Here is a 22379-nt window from a genome sequence, read left to right on the forward strand (position 1 = left end):
AGGCTTATCTTGTACTCTGTTTTTATCCTACAGCTGTCTCCAACCTTGATGCAGAGAGCAAACTGAGTGTCTATTACCGAGCACCTTGGCATCAGCAAAGAAATATCTTTCTCCCCTCCACCAGACCGCCTTGCGTGGAGGAGTTGCACCATCACGCCAAGCAGCACCTGCGAGCCTTGCGCAGAGGTAGGTGCTCACACACTCTCCGACTCCAGGCACGTAACACATCTCCATCGTCCATTCCAGGCAGCAGAAGGGTGCTCAGGCACAAGGACACAGAACTGTGGGCACTGGTCTCCACTGGGTCTTAGGTACTCAGGCTAAGAAATCATAGGACCATGGGATCATAGAATGGTTTGGGTTGGAAGGGACCTTAAAGATCATCCAGTTCCAACCCCTCTTCCCAAGGGCTGAAACTGGAGTCCAGCAGTATTACAGAGTCTTCACAAAAACTGAGCTGTCTGCTCAGGGTTTCCAAGCATGATACTGGAGGATACCTGTGTCCTTCAGAGGTGGCAGCTGAAAGCCAGGTGGACAGCTTGGAAAAGTTGGGCAGGTGTCCTGTTCCCAGAACAGGGAACACTTCCTGACATCGCCTAACAAACTGGAGAGCTATAGCCTCAAAACCGAATCATGCACCACAGAGAGGAAGCAGGAGCAATCAGGCTCATAATCAGGCTCCTGCATCCTTGCCATAAAGGGATTTTACTATATGCAAACATCGAGATGGTCCTACAGCAGGACTACAAGAAGGCAAAAGATGGGAAAAGATCAGTTTTCACTGGGAACCTAACCAAGGGAAAATTCTTTCCAGGACGCAAGTCAAAGCAAGCAAACAAGCCTGTCTTTCTTCTGTGCCATAAGGAAGGAGAAAATCCATGCAGGTCACCCTTAAAATGTTCAGCAGCAGCCTCCTGTGTTGGAAGTGTTTTGCACCAACAGCTCTAATTGCCTTGCTCATTTATTATTGTTATTAGCTTATAATAATAATCGATTACTTAGATCTGCAAAGCATCTGTTATCTGGATAAAATGTTCCAATTAATTACCACATTCGACTGTCTCTGCAGATTTCAGCTCAAGAACACACTGTGGGTGCAGTATGTCTTCATAGCACTGCAGAGAACGATATAGCCAAACTGCAACCACAGTAGTGCTGGAGTAGAGCAGAAATTCTTTTCTGCTCTCAGCAGCTCTGCTTTGCAATTGTCCCACGACCAGGCTGATCTCTGCCTGCCATCTTGTGGGCAGGAGAAATTCTGACAGCAGCACAGGAAGGCAGCTGTCAGAAAATGTCTCATCATTTTAAAGGTACAAATCTCAGTTTTGGCAACTTCCCATCCTGCACATTTAACAGAAGCTGTGCAGGTTGAGCAAGCAGCTTTTCGTGTGCTGCTTTATCATATTTTCCAAATAACTGCATGTATGGGAATGAAATTATAATCTGAAATTTACCCTAAACATGTTTATTGTGTCTCAACACAGAATTTCATTATCTCTTTATCTGTTTAACCAGGAGCAATTAAAACTAAACATTAGGTCATAAAACAGCTATGCTAGCAGCAAACATTGTTGGCTGGACATTAGCTATGTGTATCAGGTGAATATATTATCTCCTTCCAGCAGCACACCAGGCAAACAGCACTTGTCTGCTGACACCTAAAGTTAGAGATGAGAAGTCCATGAGCATTGCCCTATTCGCTTGGAAGGTTTCAGGAACTTAGAACTGATGCTGGAAGAGGACTGGATATTGTGTGCCCATGGTGAAGGGAAACTCCTGTGGGCCTGTGGTGGAGATATCTTGACTTTTCCGGGATGATGTCCTTCATGATGGAACACAGTCCTGCCTCTGCAACAACTTTCATGATGTCGAGTCTGCTCAGAATCTAGCACTGCCATGCAGCCAGGGAAGAAAATCATATCTGGGGCTGTGTTTCTTTCTTTCTTCTCAGAGGGGCATATTTTATATGGGTAGAGTGCAAGCATTATTGCATCTCAACATTTCAAGGCAATAGGAGCTGCAGGTTCCCATTGGGAATGAGGCTTTGGGTCCCTAGTGCCTAGGAGGTAGCTCCTTTGTCACTTTGGATAAAGAGTATAAATCTCATTTGGGGACAACTCAGCTTCAGTGAACATGCTGGGGTGTGTTGTATGGACATTGTGCTTCTGGGCACATGGATGTCCAGTAACTGCTTGTCCCCTTCAGTTGCAACAGGGATCATACATACCAGTCAGTAGGGAAGAGGAGAACCTTCATCTTTGGAATCCACTGTCCTGTTCCTGTCTCTGTTGTGCTGTTAATAGAGATATTTGTATGTTTTTAACACTCTGAAAGACTCATGTCTTCTTTCTCATCCAAAACAGAACATCGAAGCCGAGGTGATAACAGAGAGCAAAAAGTCCAAGGCCCCATTGCTGTGGTGGCTCCCCCCTTTCCTCCCTTCCCTGCAATTTGCAGTCAAAAGAGGCAAGCAATAAAGGACCGGCACTTGCTACCAGTAAGTCTTTCACTACAGCTATCACACACAAACACGTTATTAGCATGGTGGGACATAAGTATGACAGTGTTTCACAAGTGCCCCCTCCCCAAGCCTGTGCAGGTACAACACAGCTGACCTTAAAGACTATCAGCAGCGCAACTCAGGCCACAGCTTCCAGCAGCCAGCCCCAGGATGGCCATTTCCATTGAGAAACCTCTTTTTTTCACCCATGGTCAGCAGACATACGCTCTCATTCACACACTCCTCCACGGTTCTTCACATTCTCCACTCGTGCTTTATAGGTAGCACTTTGAGGACCCTCCTGTAATTTCAGGAAGTGCTGTAATTTCATCCCTGGCATTAGCATTTCCAGGAGCCAAGAACTCAAGGTCTTTGAGTGCTGGCTTGAGGCTTGTGTGTATGCAGATAGGTTCAGCAGCACATCTCCTGCTACAAGGAGCTACACTTTCTTTGTATGTGTGGGCAATAGCCCTGTTCTGCAGTGTCCATCTCCATGCAGTTTTTGCAGATGCTTCATGTCTCACACGTGTCCTTCCAGCCAGCCAAGCGGGAAGTCCAGCTGAAGATCTGGTCCTGTATGTCTGTGCTGACTTGCCACACTGCTGCACTAATTTGAAATCAAATTAGTGTTGATAATATGGTATTTATCATTGTAAAGGAAATGTGTCAGATCCACGACTTTGACTGGGTCCGTAACTCCCATTGGCCTCAACTGGACTTTGGTACTTCTGTGACTCTGGGTGTTTGACCCACAAAAGCACATTTTGCCCTGTGCTAAGAACCATTGTATTGGTTAAATTCCACAAGTCAGACCTGGATTTGACTTTTAAGTGATACATTTGTCTAATGCCAGGCCTCAGTGGGATAGGGATAGATCTGTCCTGCATGTGCCAGTACAGAGACATTGGCATCTCCAGAGATGTAAGCACATTATAAGCATGTAGCTACGAAATCATCACTTACATAGCTTTAAAAGTCCAAGTACATTCATCCTAATCCACTATATTAACCATATTTAAATACTGTAATGATAAAGGAGTCACAGTGTAGAGGAGTCAATGTAAAGCAATCACAGCTGCCCATGGGCCAAAACATCAGCTAATCAGGCCATAGGAAAAGTTTTGTTTCTCGTTTAAAAGCATGAAATGCATGATAAGGTTTTGATTAGTTTGACTATTCTGGCTTTATGACTGCTTATCTGGATAATTTTGAGGAAAGGATCACCATCACTGCAGGCTTTGAACTGGTTAGATTTGCAGGCCTCATTAATCAACTGAAAGAAGATATCCTGATATTAAGGGACAGCATAGAAAAGAGTTAGAAGACAGGAAGGAGAAACAGACTTACCTATTTCTGAGCCATCATCAAAGCTATTGATGTTGTAGGGTCATTAAAAGGTAAAGGGGAGGCGATGCCATGTTATGGATCAGAACCAGTTACAGATAAGAATTTAGACAGTCTGTTGAACATAAAGGTCTCAGTATCAGATGGAGAATGAGGCATCTCTTTTGAAATTACACACGCAGTGATGAAAGGCCAGAATCTTTGCTGTGTTTGGAAAACAACTGGTGTGTTTCAGACATTATTTCCATCTGTGGACCACAAAATAATAACAAATAGTGAGAGCAACCCTCTAAGTCCTGTATTAGTTGGCAAAATTAGGTCATGCTGAATGCAGATGTCTTGGTTTTATCAGAAAGTCCACCTTTTTCCTTTAAAGAAGGAAAATATTAAGCTTTGTGCCCATCCATATTGGACTTTTTTTGGAAGCTAACCAGGTTCAGTATTCCCCTAAGGAGAAGCAAACGAGCTGCTTGGAGGGCTGTTGTTCTATCGATTTCAAGGCATCTGGCAATGTTCTGCTTTGGTAATTGCAAATACGTCAAGGCCAGAGTACTTCAAAGTGCCTTGAGCCATTTCTGAGAAAACTCCTTGTTCATGAGGCAACTTAAAAATTAAAGAGAATAAGACAAGATGAAGCTGCACATGAATGCTCTGTCTGGCAGAAGGCTAATCAGAGATTTTTACAAGACACTGCAACAATGAATAGCTAATTGATATTGCGCCAGCCTTCATGATTTAATGATACCATTACAAGAGAAAGTTGAGAATGCTGTTATTGCCTAGCTCACCCTTTTTGGCACAAGCTTTTTGACATCTGCAAAAGTGTATCTGCTTCAGAGATTGTTGGTAATGTTTGATATCTGATTCCAGTTGATTGTATCATCTAGACATCAATGAACTAAAGATGTTAAATGTACAAGAATGTTTATTCATAGAGTAGCAGTCTGTTGTGTATTGCTTCTTATGCATTGGAAAGGTGCTGAAGGAAGCAATACTAAACAACAAAAACCCCTTTTTGTGTTTCTTCTAAATTAGGAAGGGATCAACAGGAAGCTGGGAAATTTTTAAAAGTTACAGATCTGACTTTTCCAAACTGAGTATCTAAGTTTAATGCATGTATTACAGTATTGAAATAAGAAACTCGATTTTGAGAAATGTTCAAATTACTACTGTGAGACCTGTGAAAACTGTCGCTACTGAAAGCTACTGAAAAAACAGGTCACCTATATCTAAGAACAGTCAAGATTTCCATATTTGTACCTTCTGGCTGCTGTTTTTATTGCTACCAATTAGGTGGCTATGAACTCTTCCAAAGATCTTGCATATTTTATGATAAATCTAGAGAAAATCAGTCACAACAGATGAAGATTAGCTTTTAAGTGCAACTACGTTTACAAGGAGGAAGATGTCAAAGTACCACAAATTCCAAACAAGGCTAAATGAATTCAAGTCCAAAGAAAGTAGTGCCAGCCTAAATGGGTCCGGAGGGATGTTTTGGACTGTTCCATTACAAGGTTATTTTGTTTTGGAGAAGGAGTAGAGAACTAGAAATGGCATAGGCTCTTTTGTGTCTACTCTTGTTACAGGAAATGCCCTGATTTGTCTCTTGAAAGGTTCACTTAGCCCCAAGGCCAGAAGGGAATCCTTCAAGAAAGAGCATAAGAACAGGGCATGGTTTATGCTGTTTATTGTCCCATAATTTATCCTTACAGTTTCATATAGAAAACAGTTACAGAGTTCCTGAGCCAGAGAGCAAATACAGAATAATAGCCACCAAGTAACCTGCCTGTTGACTTTGAGATTTGTTTAGTCCGGTTTTTTTAGTAAATTTACATCTTTACCATCAACAGCATCCTGTGACAATGACTTTAAAAATCTGTATGAAAATGTAGCTTTTGTTTGTTTCAAACCTGATACCTCATCATTTCATTGTATCCCTTCTGGTTCTCAGACTACGAGAAACAGTAAGCATTTGCTTCCTCATTACCCTTTTCCATGCCCCTCATGGTTTTGCAGACATGATTGTACTTTCCTATTCATTTCAGTCATTCATTTTTAAAGCTGAAAAACTTTAGCACACTTAGTCACTTCCTAGACAAAAGAACCATACAACCAAACACATTTACAAGTATCACTCATTCAGGCATTTTTGCCAATGAAGAAAAAAAAGCAAAAAACCCAGCCCAAACCAAAAATAATTTGAGGAGAGTATGAGGAAGTTATGGACTTGTTAAAATCAGAAAAATACTTTTTACAGATGTTCCCATGACAACCCTGCCTGTAGCACTGCTGAGGCCAGTCACTGAGTGTGAAGATGCTGTGTCATTCCAACTGCATTTCAGCTTTCTCTTTAAATTTCTCTGCATTTTTTCTTTCTCTGGTTTCCCCAATTCCAGTCAGCCAGACTATGAAATTTTAGTATTCCAATTCAGAATGTGATGGGACATACTTTTTCAATTCCTATGTGGCACAGTTATTGCAATAAAACAAAGGAGATGGAGCAAGGAATTCAGTGTTTGGAAATTTACACTCAAAATTGCACAAATTTCATTGTCAGTTTATTCATAATTATAATCTGATCAGAAATCTAAGGAACAAGAAGCAGGAGGTTATTTTCCAGACAGGCTTTTCCTCTCCCTGAGGCCTCCGCCAGAGCAAATGTGAACAGAAAATAATGCATTGGGTAATTTCATTTCATCTCTTTGCCATTTCACAAATATTCTTTATAGTCTGCTTTAGGATGCTTTGCACAGCAAAGGGAAGAAGGCACAACTGAATGGACTAACTTTCACACAGTTTTGTGCTGAAGCCACATGAAGTCTCAGTAAAAAATAAATGACTTAAGGGCCAGGCACAAGTTGGGCTATGCACTTCCTATGTGCAAATTGTGCCTGTATCCCTGTTATTTAGAAATAAAACCTACCTGACATTATTTGTCAGACTGAACTTTTATAGCACTGTTTGTGCAATGAGCTTAATACCTACTACCTGTATCATGGAATGTTTATTTTGCACCTTTGTCTGCTGGAATGCCACATGTGGTATGACTTTTGTCACAAAACGTGTCTTATTTTTGTCTTTACCTTGTCAAAACATTGGAGCATTACATTGATCGTTAAAGGATTGTCAGTACTTTAACTGATTGCATTTGTGATGTTCCAAAAGAAAAGAAAACACCCACAGGCAGATAAAATAAAAACTTGGGAATGAAACATCTAGAAATATAAATGTTGGGAGCAGGCAGGTGAGCAGGGTTGTATTTGGCAGCAGAAATAACACCATCAGAAATATTCCCATTATTTTCTCTTCAGCATCATTTGACCGTATAGGAAAGCTGCTCTATAGGTACAAATATTAATTTCTAATTAAGTAGTCAACTGTGCTCTGAAAACACTGGAAAGCTGCTAGCCTTTTATTACTATTTCTTCTCCTTTTACCAGGCCTTTAGTTTTTCCGATATGTAAATCAATACCATTTTCCTTAACTCCTGTGAGTTAAGGAAACAGCAGGCTGTCCATTTCACAGGCAGAGAGAGGGAGGGAGACAGAGAGGTTTCAACCAGAGCCCCAGAAGGAGTCAGGAGTGTACTCACTTGAATGTGGGATTGAACACTAGTTCACACTTATTCTACGTTACCTTTTCTGTGCGTGAATTATTGCTTTCAAATGAGAAATCAGGATGTGCTGTCCATCTTATTTCTGTGTTCACACAGGGTGAAAGCATACTGTATGTATGTTCTTTTTGCTGGACATATATGAATCTTGAAGATGGTGAAGCTACATGCTAATGCTCTTGCTTTATAGCTAAGGTTATCCTGTGAGGGAAATTTCCCCCACCTAGTGCTATAGAATCCTGAAGTCAGAATTGATTCCTTATGCTTTTTGTTAGCTGCAACTTTTAGGCAGCAGGAGTCAAAAATAATGCTCTGGAGAATAGCACTGTGCAACAACTGATAGCAATCACCTCCTGCCCTTGCCAAGGCTGTGCCAGCACTGCCAGCACCAGCTCTGTGCAGCTGGGGGCTGAGACTCAGTCACCTAAATTTCCTACGAGGTAACACCTTGCCTGCCTGCTCAAACACAGCTGAGGGGGAAGGAATCAACTCAGCCATGCACAAATTGTTGACAAACGTGTTGAGGATAAATGCTCCTGATGAGGCTTTAGCATTACCAAGGCATTTTTAATTACCTGAAGAAAAATGAGTTGTTTATTCTAGTGTTTATGTCCTGTTCACTAACTATGAAATCCCAGAATCTGCTGTAATGATATCACTATAGGTAAGGCAGGCTAGGTAAATGGTTTAATACAAATGATGCTTCTTGAACTAGTCTTCCCTTTATGTCAAAGATGCTGAACAACAGTGGCATCTCAGAGCTTTGGGGGATGGAAAACAGTAAAGGGGCTGAAGTGGCATTTTTGTCCTGTTATTGGCCAATTCATTTCCTCCTCCAGATCCCAGCTCTGGGACAATAAATGGGGCAGACCCATAAATTGCCAGGCTGGCAAGTTTGTCAGTTGTTGATTTGCTTCTTTGTCACTATACAGATGATATTCTAAGGTTTTAATTCATTTAAAGGGTGAATCACAAATCCTGACTTAGGTACCTGCAAGTTATGCTAAGGTCTTCCTAGAAGTGGGGAAGAGTGTGCAGGGGTGCTTCATCTCACCCTAAGTTAATTGCTGAAGGAAGATGAGCTGAATTGCTCAGCAGCAGTGCTGCTTTCTCTCTCTACAGGGGAAGCTCTGTTGATTAGTTCAGGCTTGGACATCTGACTATTTTGCTGAACTGCACAGAAACCAAAGAGTTCACACTGAAGAGATGCAGAGCACTGAGAAATCAGATCATGTGCATATGCAACCAAGAATTTTACTGCAAGGTAGTTTCATGAGCACAATGGCACTTCTGCAAGTGAGGTTGATGGGATAGCTCGGTAAATAAAAATGTTCACATTTGTCAGTGACTGCAGAATAAATCCCTATTCAAGCAATTACACACCAGTTTAGTTTCAAAGCAATCTTAGCCCATTAAAGAAAAATGCATATTTAAAGTATTCTGGCTTTGTATTTAACGGATTGATTATCACTGTTGGTGTTTGCCAAGCACACCCACACAAAGAAATTCACTTTGAAAACTGCCTAAGTGCAGATTTGCCCATCAGACCAGAACAGCCTTGGGTATATAATAATAATTTCTTGCTTAATTATGTATTTACTCAGGACATTTAGAGATATTCTGGTCTTCTGAGTGAATGAGAACTTTTGAAAAGCAGCAGTTCTCTCCCTCACCCAGCATGGAGGTGCTGAAATGCTAAGGCTGTTGTTCTATGCCAGTGTGCCTCAGCTGCCTGACAACAGGCACCTCATGGGAACAGGCACTAGGTGACCTCAGGACCCCTTGGCAAGGCAGTGGTAGCACCAGCTTTCTCAGGGGCACTACTGTGACAGCAGAAGCTGAAAATTCACCAGTCACCTCCATTTTCTCCTCTCTCTTAGTGATAGAAACCTACCTAGGAAGTTTGTCCTGCCATGCTCAAGCAGGGACCTGAGGCTTTGGCACATCAACTGATCCCTGTAGATATGTGGAACCAGACAGGTGTTTTCTTGGAGGCATCTGGCAGAGCAGCACATGGGGGTGTAGGGAAGCACTGCACTGATAGGACAGGCAGACAGTAACCAGATCTTGCTTGTCTCGACTATAGTTCGCACTGCTATCTCTGAGGCCAAAATTGAGGTCCTACTGTTTCTCCTGGAGAGGTTTTCCCCTGAGTGGCTTGAGCAAGTACCTGTGCTCAGAGGTCAGGGCAGGAGGTCCCTCCTGTCCTCTTCTCCTTGTGCACTGACTAGGACCATCACAGGCCATGGACATTGCAAACTCTTGTCACTTCATCAGCATTAGTCTCCCCCTACCTCAACCCTTCCCAGAGATCCTCCAACATCCTAGGATAAGGACTTTTCCCAGCTTGGAAGAACTATTTTTCCACTGGCCTAGGTAGAAACTAACCAGCTGGAAATATTAACTGGGAACAGCCCTCTTTTGATTTCTCCTCTCTGCTCTCCTGTAAGGCTTATGGGCAGCTCATCTGGAGGCTTCCCATGGTTTTAGTCCTGCACATGGGAACTAGGGAAAAGCAAGAGGTGGTGTGTATCTAGGAAGAGAGTAGGACAAGATGGAGAATTAGGCCTTTTGAGACTGACTACAGCTTTTTTTTCTTGAGAGTAGACCGTATAATGCAAGTCTTTCAAACTGAGTTTTGTGGTTAATCTGTCACAGAAGTGTTGCTAATGATTGATAATGACTGGGAGGAAACATTCATAGAATTATTTGGCATTATTAGTCTGCTAACCAATGCAGGGGGAGATAATAACCCCCACAAAGAAACATGTGCTGGAGATTTCCAGTGTGGTCAACAAACCTGTTTTCTTTATCTCCTTTTTTTGTTTTATGTCCTATTTCAAAAGAAGTCAGTCCTTCTTCACTCCTTGCTTTCAAAAACAGGACATTGCAACAAACAAACAGAGTTTCTGCCAAAAGAGGATTTTGGAGGTGTAGGGATTCGGCAAGACCCAGCACTTGTGGCCATCACTGTCCTTTCAAGTGTTACAAAAAATGACAAAAAGACAATTGGCTGTTGTCACCCTGACACGATGGTCACAACCGCAGAGAAGTAACAATATAATCAAAAACACACAGCAATCAATGTATTTGACAAATCATCCATCAGCATCATTATTGATATATATATTTATAGCTTAAAATTTAAAAAAATGCAAGAAAATCCTTTATATTATTAAATAATTTACTTTTATAATGTAATTGGATACATACCTTGCCCTGCTTCAGCTCCAGGCAGAAAACAGTTTGAGTTACCAAATCAATACAAGGCATTCTTGGGACAATTTAAGCATGTCTGTACAAGGAGGTTGAACCCATTCCACTGCAGTTTTGTCTAATCTGAATTAGCAAAATCAGCACAGACTTAACAGGGGTCCAAACCACTCTGCTATGGGGAATAAACTCATTGGTAGGAAACGTTGGAAATCTCTGCTTGTTTTGGCTCTTATGCTAATCTATTCAGACAAAAATGATGTGCTTTTACCAGAAATGTTTTGTGTATGCTTTTAATTTTAATTTTTTTTTTTTTTTTACATTTCACCTTTATAGTTTAACAGCACCCGTTCGCCCTCCCCAATTGAGTGTTGCCACATGACCCCCTGGAGTAGAAAGGTACTGGAAAAACAAGCAATCCTCAATTAACAGCCCTGTCTCACTCTTCTCCCTTCTAGATCCTAACCCTTCCTCTTGCTTGCTTTTCACTTGCTAACTTTACTGCGCTAAAAGGAGACATTTCTATTTTTCTCATGTCAGTAAGACACAATAATAACATTTTTCCTCCCCTCTTTCATTCTTCACTTTGGATGGGTTTCAGAAGCTCATGGCCATAAGGCCGCCTCCTCCTATCATCTCCTTTAAAAGGCCTGAACTGGGATTGACTCGATAGCATTAGTGATTGCATTTAATTCTCTCGCAATGTTTTGCAACTGCCCTCGCTCTGTTTCCTAAACGGTAAGAAATTGTCCGGACAATGCCAGACCGACAGCAGGTATTTATTCTCTGGCCATTTGGTGATGCCACTGTTTGGAGAGGAGGAGCTCTGGCAGCCAGGGTCACTTCGTCGGCTTTGTCCAGCACCTTATTGTCATCCAAGGGAGGAATCGGCAACAAATGCAGTCTCTGTGTGTGTATGTGTGTGTGTGTCCGTGTCCGTGTGTGTGTGTCCACGTGTCTGTGCGTGTGTGCAAGGGTGGGTTTTTTTGCATGCATGCAAACTTTGGGCGGGGGGGGGTTGGGGGGGAGTTACCTAGGAAACAAAGTCTTTTGTGCTTGAAGTTTATATGAGCTATTCACGTCTGCCGGGAATCGGCACAAAAGCTGCAGGCAGAAAGAAGGCTGCAATGTTTGACTGAAATCCTACGTGGGAAAAAGGGGGTTTTCTGCGGGCGGGAGAAGAGGAAGTGTGCGTTGTCTTGGGTCTGGGGGTGCTGCGGGAGGTGACACTGACGAGGTAAGTAAGTGCCCTCCAACAGTTTAAATAGTAGCTGCTGAGTTAAGATCTTTAATGCTTTTGGGGCCAGGGCGTAAATGCTGTTTGGCAAGCCTGAAACGGTTAATTCCCTCGGGATTTGTGAGGAGCTTGGGCGGAGGAATGGCAGAAGTACAATGGCAGACGGGGCATGATCCTGTGGTGTCCAACACCCACCTGTTAAACGCCCTGCCAAGGAGATGCAGAGCAACAATTTTATCTTTGTCGTGTTTGCTACCGAAACTAAAACTGGCAAATGAAGTGTAAACTGCGGGCATGAGGGGGAAGGCTGGTAGTTAAGCAGCTGGGAATTCAGGACTGAAGAGAAAGGCACCCTGAAAGGGATTGTACTTCATTTTTAAAAATGAGAGGCAGACAGGTGTCCTGAGCTGGCTGAACAGTTTTCACAGCTTTTAGAAAAATGTATTCATGCAAAAAGGGAGGAAAATTAGGCATAAAAAAGTAAAGGTAAGTGTTTTTCCCCTCTGTCTCTTCTAAACAAAACAGAAACTTTTTTTTTTGCAAACAATGAGACACCCAAATCCAAGCTGGTATCCAGCACCACATGAAAATGCCCTTAATTTATTTCTCTTTTACTAGATTAAATTATAGTGGCTTTGCAAGATGGAGTGCTGTTGGGAAATTTGTTATTTCCTTCAAAAGAAAACAAACCATCTATGTTTCTTCTATGCAGTTTACTTTTCTCTCTTTATCATCTAGTTCTTCTTGTAGTATGCTGTAAAACTATGCATGGTTTCTAAACAACCCTTTGAATGTCTTTTGGTGGTGGCTACTCTTCTCTTTGGTCGCTGTCCCTCAGCTCCAGCACTGTTAACACCTGCCACTTCCCACCACATAGCTGTTGGGTGGTGTACCATGATCTGCTCATGGTCTGAGTTTGTACAAATGGTTTTCTGAAGTATGAGCGCAAGGGGGTGTCTTCTTTAAAACTTTGGGTCTTCTGATGCTTGAATTAATGGTCATCTGGGGCCAGTACGTGCTAGTAATCACTGGACACAGGAGTTCAAAAGGTTGCGGATGCAAATGAGGGCCCACATGTGTCTAACGCTGATGGTAACTGAGGGCATGCTTGCAACAGCTACCTGGGAATGCAGTATGTGCCCCTTCTGACAGAGGAGATGGCCTCTAAATGTCACTGCAAATGTGCTGAGTTCCAGTATGTTGAGTTTTTTTTTCTCCTGTTAGCAGGATGATAAGTTTCCATTGGAGAATAGCTGGTGCTGTGTGACTTAGCTAGAACAATTCCTTCCTGCATCCCCGTAATTGATTTCTGATCTATGTGTCTGCTTTGTTTCAAAATTAACCTCGTGTGCCTGAGTGGGAGACACTGATTTTGAATGTATTCATTTGCAGTCCCATCCACCAGAGGACGAAGATACAGATGTCATGTTAGGGCAGAGGCCGAAAAATCCAATACATAATATCCCTTCTACACTGGATAAACAAACCAATTGGAGTAAAGCACTACCTCTCCCAACTCCAGAGGAGAAAATGAAACAAGATGCCCAAGTGATTTCTTCTTGCATTATCCCCATCAATGTCACTGGTACAAATCTCTTCTATTTCTTTTTGTATTTATTGCATGGTTCAAGGGAGGTCAAGTACTTATTTTGTTTAATTTATTTGAAGTCACGGGATTGTGCAGTCTGGGGGCAAAGACCCTAGCTTGAGGATTTAGTTTCTGGAAGACAGTGGGCTAATTTCGTCCCTTATGCGTGACTGCTGGAGTCGCTGAAGCCGCATCTAGGATTAATTTGGCCCATATTTTCAGTCATGTTATATAGTGTAACATAACCCTGCGTTCTCTGCATAAACAATGTACTTTTGTTGTGTATATAACCTACAGTCTGTATTTACAAAGACCTCAAATAACTTTTTGAATGTAGCTGACTGAAATAATGCAGAACACCACCAAAATTAATCATATGATTATCATGTGTAGCAGGAGAAGAGAAACTAGAGAATGTAGGCTACTATTTGCAGTGCTTTAAATATGCAAGGCATGAATGTGTAGCATGCAAACCATCGCTCTGAGATCTCTTTACATGCAGCTATGCTAAAGGTATAGTAATGGCATTTTCTTTTATTTCTATAACATTTGGATACAATTGACTAGATTTACTTGAAGGAGAACTTATTAAATGTGATAGATGACTTATTTCCAGAATCAAAAATCAGGATGTTTTCTCTTTCTCTTTTTCTCTTTCTCTCATTCCAGAGGGCTATGGTAAACATAAAGTTGATCTGAGTTTTCCTCAATAATATTTCCAAGTACCAACTTTTGATTAACGTAAGAGCATAAAGTGGACTGACTTCCACAGTTATAACTTCAATATAAACAATCAGAAAAAAAGCAGGGACCTTTCAGTTAGCCTTCGTTCCCCAGAGAAAATATTTGTATTTAATTCTATTTTCCCAATAACTGGGAGGTTGGGCTAAGGTCACAGCCCTCACATCCCATTGTTTTTTCCCGTGTCTATCAGCAGTGCACCAACCTCCCTGCAAGACAGGCTGTAGGATTCACCATGGTGCTGGGGAGGGCTGTATGCCAATAGTACAACTTCAGCCCCCAGCCAAGGGGCTCTGGGCTTTTGGACTTGCAGCACATCTGTCTTACAGCATCACGGTGACCAGTCCCCGTCTGCTCCACTGTCAGCTGCATGAATCCTCCTGGTGACAGCAACACAGCCCTGGTTCTCCTCTGCCCCAACAGTGGAGCTGACACTGCAGTGTCACCAGCTCTGCTTGCCCAGGGAGATGGCAGCCAGGAGTGGGTGTCCCTGTCACTGGGATGGTGCTTCTGGCCAGTCAGGGCCCCACGGGAGGACAGGCAGCTGGCTGGCAGAACTGCCTGCATAGACGTTGCTGGCCGGAGGTTGGGACCCGGCTGGTCAAGGTTGCAGGTTGGGCACTGCTACTGCAAATCCCCATGGAAAGTCATAGATAATGTGGCATATTTCCATGAGGTAAAGCTGGTGTTAAAATGATGCTCTTTCTAGATTCAATATAGGACTCTAAAGGGTGTAGGTTTTCTAAGAAGGCTAATGTCACTTAATGCAGTCAGAGGAGAGTTAGGTCTGGGACCAATGTTAACTTTTCCAGTAATAGCCATTTTTGCCTAGACTCCACCTGCCATACATTGGAACCAAATTTCCACTGATCAGTTTTACAGATCAAGAATGGTATGTAATCTTCTGGATGTTTATGTGTATCATTCTCATTAGCACTAATGGGAATAATTTGTATGCGTCACGGGGAGGATATATCCTCTTCCACTTTCCTCTCGGAGATGACCCCCGTGCATCTGGCACACAGAGCATGTTCGGCTAATTCACAGTTGCTGGAAAACCAGCAATGATGCTGATTGATTTTTTGTTTCAAAGAGTTTGCTTTCAGTTCTCTGGTTTTGTTTTTTAAGCTTCTCCCAACCCTGAGAAATGTTCACTTTTTTGAAAATGATTGTTGTTGGAGTTTATAGCACCTTTGTTCCATATTAAAGAAAGTTCTTCCTCTGCTTATTCCAGGGGCATTGGTGGTTACAGGACATCTGTCTGAAGCCTCTATTTCACTGTAGTAGATTTCAAGAAGAACTTTTACAAGAAAGTTACTTTTTAATGTTTTACATTGTTACGTAATGTAATATGTATGTGTATGTCTGTGTATAATTATGTTTTCTATAATTATACGCTATTAAAATAGAGCTTCTTATCAGGATTTTTATTTTCCTTTTGTTTGGTTTAGTTTGTTTGTTTTTCTTAAGATTACAAACCACTGTACCAGCAATCCTTATGTTAGTGTTTTTATGGACCTGGCACATTTTTTCCAACTTGTCCCATGTCAACTTTAGAGAGTGTGAGTGAGCGTATGCTTGTGCAAAAAGCCAGCACAGATGGGCACTGGTCTTCTGGTTGGCCTTCTTTAACTCTATTTTGACAACACAGTGTAAACAACAAAGTGAAATATACTTTCCTGTGCTAATGCCATGGAAACATAAAGAAAATAAGGGATTCTCACCTATTCTATGCACATTAGTTTATCTGGTCGTAAACAAATGTGCTCGTGAACTTGGGCTTCTAAATCTAAACTGAGGATCTTGATTGCATGACCTGATTCCCTGAGTGGACTCCCACTATGTGCTGAGCATATGTGAAAATCAGCACACTTACTGATGTAAAGAAATAGCAGCTCCCCGTTAGTGTCACTCTTGGCCTTGTGTCATTGTTACAGAGAATGCTCTCTAAACTTGCACGGTGACTTGGCCCCATTTTAGCTGTCTCCTTCCTTTTTGAAATGTTAGCCCCCTTGGCATATTGGTCTCCTAAGAAGCGCCCAATTACTGCAATATGGCATTATAACCTTAAAATGTCTTCTTATGCTTAGTTGCTTAAAGTAAGTCAGGCAATAGCTGAATAGATAATGCTTTGCAGACAAGTTACTGTCATTATCCCTATGACAGATGGATAAATAGCTATAAGAAAGATGCCCTGTTACCAAGAGCTCTCAACTCTATTTGCCTTCCTGATTTTCTTTTCTTTTCCTTTTCTTTTTCTTTTCATGCCTTCTGTTATTTTTGGCAGACCAGGCTGCTGAGGGGGAGCTGGAATTAGATGTAAAACTGTGATATACTGTGATATAATTTACATAAGAGCTACATAAGGGCTCCCTTATGTTTATTCACAGGCTTAATCCAAGCTCACATACCTCCACTGTGTTCCAGCCATGAAAATTTGTTTACTATTTCTAAAGGCTAATGAGACCTATTTATGGGTTGCAGGAGTTGGTTTTGACAGAGAGGCTAGTATACGCTGCTCTCTTGTTCATTCACAATCTGTACTACAGCGGAGACGAAAGTTGAGGAGGAGGAAAACCATCTCTGGCATCCCCAGAAGAGTGCAACAAGAAATAGGTGTAGTATAAATACAAATTTTCCATAGATAGCTTTCTAACAAACTTAAATTGCAGGGATATGAGCTGGTAGCTAGCCTTCCAAAGAAATGAAACCTTTAAATTGTAAATGCTTCTGGAGTTTGGGAATGACATGTTTTGTTTTTTTGATTTACTACAGTAAGAAAAGCTATATTACTCCATATGGTCTTGAAGGACCAGGGGCCTTACTGAGTAATATAGATGTACGTGTTCAGCTCTTATTGTGTAAATGTTAATCAGTTCTTTTTTTTTTCATTTTATTTCTGTTATGAACCCATAGTTATGTGCATAAAAAGTAACTAGATTAAGTGAAAGTTTTTTCTTGCGTGAGGGGAGCTTAAGGTAAAGAACTGACAGATGTTGCTCAGCAAAGTGGTGATGAACTGTCACAACAGCTGGATAACTCAGATGAGCGCTTGGATATCCACTTAGAAACAGCTGCTGGTACCCTACAGGAGCTTTGCTAAACCTTTATTTTATTTATCACACTCCTTGATTCCTTCTTTTTATTCTTTATTACCAAGAATATTTGCCTGAAATCTATCTACTTACCTCACTTTTTATAACAAGTAAATTAGGAGCAACTCCGTTGAGGGCGAATTCTGTGTAAAATTGTTATTAACCCAAAATGAAACTAACAGGATTGTTATTTCTTAATGTTCATGTACACCTGAAGATGGCTCTGGTGTCTCGGTCCGTTGCCATGAAACTTCATTGGAAGGAAAAGGAATGTATTTGTCATAGGGAATAAGGAACTAGAGAACCTATGAAAGAAAGATCCTGTTGCCTTGCAAATATTCTTGGTAGTAAAGAAGTAGATAATAGAAGTTCTGAACAGACAGGTAGTCAAAATAGAATTATTTTTAGAAGTTCATGGAGTGTTTTGTCCAGCAGCCACTCCTGAAAACTGTCTTTAACTGGTTGAAATAGAGTGACAAAAACTGAAAACCTAGTATTTATCTTAATATTTACCACAGTAAGCTCAGCTCCACAAGAGATCACATTGCAGAAATAGGAGAACAGAGATCACATTGCAGGACTAGGAGAATTTCCCTACCTCACTGGCATGAGGTCTGCCTTATATACCTTTATAGCCAACTTAAATTTGGTCCAATGCTCAGCAAGATTAAAAAAATTAAGAATACAGCAGATAATGCTTCTTAGGTTGCTCCGCGGGTTGTCTCATGCCAGGAAATGTGCAACTTTCTCCCACTCACCCAGCTTTCCGTGTGTCCTAGATTCAGACGAGTCACCAGTGGCGAGAGAGCGCAATGTGATTGTGCACACAAACCCAGACTTCTCTGGCTCCAGCAACAGGAGGTCGGGGACCCGGGACTCGGAGTGCCAGACGGAAGAAATCCTAATAGCTGCTCCCTCACGGCGACGGATCCGTGCCCAGAGGGGGCAGAGCGTTGTTGCCTCCCTCTCCCACTCTGCCGGCAACATCTTGGTGCTGGCAGACAATGGGGACGCCGTCTTCGCTGCCGCTGTAAGCAACCGCATCCGCTCGCGGAGCCTTCCTCGCGAGGGAGCCCGGGCCAGTGAGGGCCATCAGGATGCCACTACCAAGAGTGGAGGGTATGAAGCGGAGCACTTCCTAGCTGGTCAGGAGAGGATCCCGAAAAAGGGAAAGGAGGTCTTGATCAAGCAGGGTTCACAGGAATGCCAGCCCATTGGTTTAACTTGTCCTCAGCACCTGCACAGCCCCGAACACAGCATCAGCGAGAGGGGGAGATCGCGGCTGTCGAGGATGGTCGATTCAGGCAGCTGTGAGATTTCGTCCAACTCAGACACCTTCGGGAGCCCAATTCACTCCATCTCCACAGCAGGAGTCCTGCTCAGCAGCCACATGGACCAGAAAGATGACCACCAGTCCTCCAGTGGCAACTGGAGTGGGAGCAGCTCAACATGTCCCTCCCAGACATCTGAAACCATTCCTCCTGCTGCCTCTCCTCCGCTAACAGGCTCTTCGCACTGTGACTCTGAGCTGTCGCTCAACACCGCTCCCAATGCCAACGAGGACTCCAGTGTCTTCACAGAGCAGTTTGGTGACCATGCAGACAAGGTCAGGGGCCACAGGGCGAGCTCCTTCACCTCCACTGTGGCAGATTTACTGGATGACCCCAACAACAGCAACACGAGTGACAGTGAGTGGAACTACCTGCACCATCACCACGACGCCTCCTGTCGCCAGGACTTCAGTCCTGAGCGTCCAAAGGCAGACAGCCTGGGATGCCCCAGCTTCACCAGCATGGCCACCTATGACAGCTTCCTCGAAAAGACCCCCTCTGACAAGGCAGACACTAGCTCACACTTTTCTGTGGATACTGAAGGATACTATACCTCCATGCACTTTGACTGCGGTCTCAAGGGTAATAAAAGCTATATTTGCAACTATGCAGCCCCAGGCTCCGAGAGTGGCCAGACTGGGAGCATGACTTCCAGCCTGGCTGACTGCACCTGGCAGGAGTGCATGAGCCACAGGAGGCAGGGACGGCAGAGCATCTCACTGAAGAAACCAAAGGCAAAGCCAGCCCCACCAAAACGCAGCTCGTCTTTGAGGAAATCAGAGGGCAGCACCGACCTTTCTGACAAGAAAGAACCAAAGATCGGTGGTGGACAGCATGTCTCTCACACTGCCAGGGAGATGAAGCTGCCCCTTGAATTTTCAAACACACCTTCCCGAGTGGAAGGCCCCAACCTGCCAGCCAAGCAGGAGCTTCCCTGGGCAAACCAGGGTGATGGCGGGTTAAAAGACGCTCCGTTTGACACCGCCGATATCCCCTCCTTTAAAGATGAAGGTGCTGAACAACCTCACTATGCAGACCTCTGGCTTCTGAACGACTTGAAATCCAGTGATCCTTACAGGTCCTTGTCCAATTCAAGCACCGCTACGGGTACTACAGTCATAGAGTGCATCAAGTCACCAGAGAGCTCTGAATCCCAGACATCTCAGTCTGGGTCACGAGCTACTACCCCATCCCTCCCCTCTGTTGATAATGAGTTTAAGCTGGCCTCTCCCGAGAAGCTGGCGGGGTTAGCCTCACCTTCCAGTGGGTACTCCAGCCAGTCGGAGACGCCCACCTCTTCTTTTCCAACAGCTTTCTTTTCGGGACCCTTGTCTCCAGGGGGGAGCAAGAGGAAACCAAAAGTACCAGAGAGGAAGTCATCATTGCAGCAGCCACTCTCAAAAGACAGCACTGCCTCGGTGAGCAAAGACCTTGAACTTCCAATTATACCTCCTACTCACCTCGACCTAAGTGCTCTTCACAATGTCTTGAGCAAGCCCTTCGCTCACAGGCACCAGCTGCATACCTTCAGCCACAGCAAGCAGAGCGCAGTCGGGGAAGCCCTGCAGCCCAGCCCTCCCTCCGCCCTCGCCATCACACCCTCCGTTCTCAAGTCTGTCCACCTCCGGGCAGTCAACAAGCCTGAAGGAGTGAAACATAAAGGCAGCACCCCAGACCTGCTGTGCATACAGGAGACTGCCTTGACAGCGACTGATGTTTCTCCAGGCAAAATGAGGCCGCTCTTAGCTAAGAAACCAGTAGCGCGCCAGTACTCTACAGATGAGGCCGTAATGCTGTACATTGACACCTCCCCGGCAGAAGCAGGCCCTGGAAAGCCACCTTTAGAGAAAAGCTCCTCTTTTGGCGGGCAGAATAGCTCTGAGCAAGAAGCTGTAACTTCAGCAAGTGTGAGTCTGGTTGAAATTGAACCTGGAAAGGACCAAACGCACCTGGATGCTGAATGCTTACCAGAAAGCTCTCTGAATCAGACGTGTGCTATCTCCGTGGATGGGTTTCAGAAGGGCTCAGCTGTCCCCACAGGTGACGACGAAGCAAAGAAACCCATCCAGGGACCAGAAACAGTGTGCGACCTTCAGCAAGTGCAGGCTCATCAAGAGCTCTCCACAGGCAGCGAAGGGAGGCTGGAAGCTGGGCCTGTGGGTGAAAGCCCAGCTCAGGCTGAGGGACCAACCATCAGCTATCAGTTTAAGCACCAACCCGATGTAAGCCACCATGTGCCTGGGAATATCGGCTATGAAGCAGAGATGGCAGCAGTTAATTCACTTGGTGAAGTGGGTTGCAAGCAGGAAAATGGTATCGCATCAGGTATCCCAACCAAAAGTGCCTCTGATGACAGCAGGGCAGACGAGACAGTGGGCAGCACAGATGAGCCTTCACTGAAAGGTCAGTTGTGAACTCTTTCTGTATCATGCGACTTTGGATGTGACTAGTAGTGGAGTCAGAGCAGGCTAAAGTTGCACATCAGCTTATCTCTGTAGGTTTAAGCACAGAGCCCTCCAAGTCTGTTAGTTGGCCAGCCAACCCAAAGATATTTACACCTTTTCAATGTATTCAGACCTTTTTTCTTTGATATTTATTTCCTCCCTTGTGCTGCATTTCAGCTGAAAAGAGAAAAGGGAGGAGCATTGGCCCTGGGTATAGAGGAGGCTTAGTATCACAGCTGTGCAGTAAATGGGAGGTCCCATGTTCAGTGCCTGGCAGTGCCCCTTTTATGGGCTCCAATATGCAACATTCACCATGTTTAGATTAGAGTGTAAGGTCTGTATGGTGGTATCAGCCACTGGGCTGTGAATAGAGCTGGTGCCTTGCACTGGCAGTGCTGTTGCAAAGTGCAGTGGGGTCTGACTCATAGCATGGCTTCTTTCCTTGTTTAAGAGTCTTCTCCAAGCGATGAGTCCATCATGTCTCCACTGAGCGAGGAGTCACAGGCTGATGCTGAGGATGTCTTTGTGTCTCCAAACAAACCCCGCACTACCGAGGATCTGTTTGCAGTCATTCACAGGTGACCTAACCTTGCAGCAACAGAAATGCTAACATGCATCCCTGCACAGTTGCCCACTAACAATAGTTACAGGTTATTCCATGCTTAAGTTTTGTCCTGAAACTGCCTTCTTTAGTTAACTCATTTTAGTTTTCTAAAAGGCAGCTTTTAAAAGATGCTTTATTATGGTGTGCAGTGCAGTCTTGGTATCTTAATGGCATACTTCACAGATGACAACATCAGGCCATTCTATCTAACAAAAATACATGTCTTCAAAGTACCAGCAGTGGTTCCTGCCTTCTGTCCACCAGTTCACCAGCTCTATTCTGGTGTGTGAGTTGTTGAAGCGAGAATGATGAGAAGGTATCTCTTCAATTTTAGAGTATTTTGTAGTCAGCTGAAATTTGTGATCACAACTGAAATTAAAGATTTCTGATATTGCATAGGTTATGCTGAGTCTTATTATTACCTAAGACTCTGTAGGCATTGTTGTCTTTGCACAGAGCATTGTTTTGGAAGAGCTGGGTGATGTTGAGAGGGACTCTGTGGCTCAGTGTCTCATCCATTACACAAGAGCTACCACAGCTTAAAGTGCCATCAGTCACTGCTAGCCTTCGGTATTTGACAGAAGGATTATGAGAACTCTAGCTAATATGAAAGAGTACTCAATCTGTAAAACTCCAGACCAGCCCTAAGTTTTATACTACAAAGATAAC

General features: G+C 43.5%; 1 protein-coding gene across 6 annotated transcripts in view; it reads left to right on the top strand.

The window, feature by feature from the left end:
• NHS (NHS actin remodeling regulator) overlaps positions 1 to 22379 on the top strand; it is a 260175-nt gene that overhangs the window by 233633 nt on the left and 4163 nt on the right. For 4 of the 6 annotated variants that reach the window (XM_027688877.1, XM_027688882.1, XM_027688883.1 and 1 more), the window contains exons 2-8: positions 34 to 186; positions 2364 to 2497; positions 11007 to 11069; positions 13300 to 13492; positions 16721 to 16852; positions 18111 to 21065; positions 21558 to 21684. In XM_027688877.1, coding sequence (XP_027544678.1) covers positions 34 to 186; positions 2364 to 2497; positions 11007 to 11069; positions 13300 to 13492; positions 16721 to 16852; positions 18111 to 21065; positions 21558 to 21684 — 3757 coding nt within the window. Of the gene's footprint in view, positions 1 to 33; positions 187 to 2363; positions 2498 to 11006; positions 11070 to 11699; positions 12394 to 13299; positions 13493 to 16720; positions 16853 to 18110; positions 21066 to 21557; positions 21685 to 22379 lie in introns of those variants that run through there. The other 2 variants (XM_027688880.1, XM_027688884.1) reach the window with 2 other exon arrangements.

This window comes from Neopelma chrysocephalum, unplaced genomic scaffold (assembly GCF_003984885.1).
Source record: "Neopelma chrysocephalum unplaced genomic scaffold, ASM398488v2 Primary Assembly neopelma1_76, whole genome shotgun sequence".
Classification (NCBI taxonomy): Eukaryota; Metazoa; Chordata; class Aves; order Passeriformes; family Pipridae; genus Neopelma; species Neopelma chrysocephalum.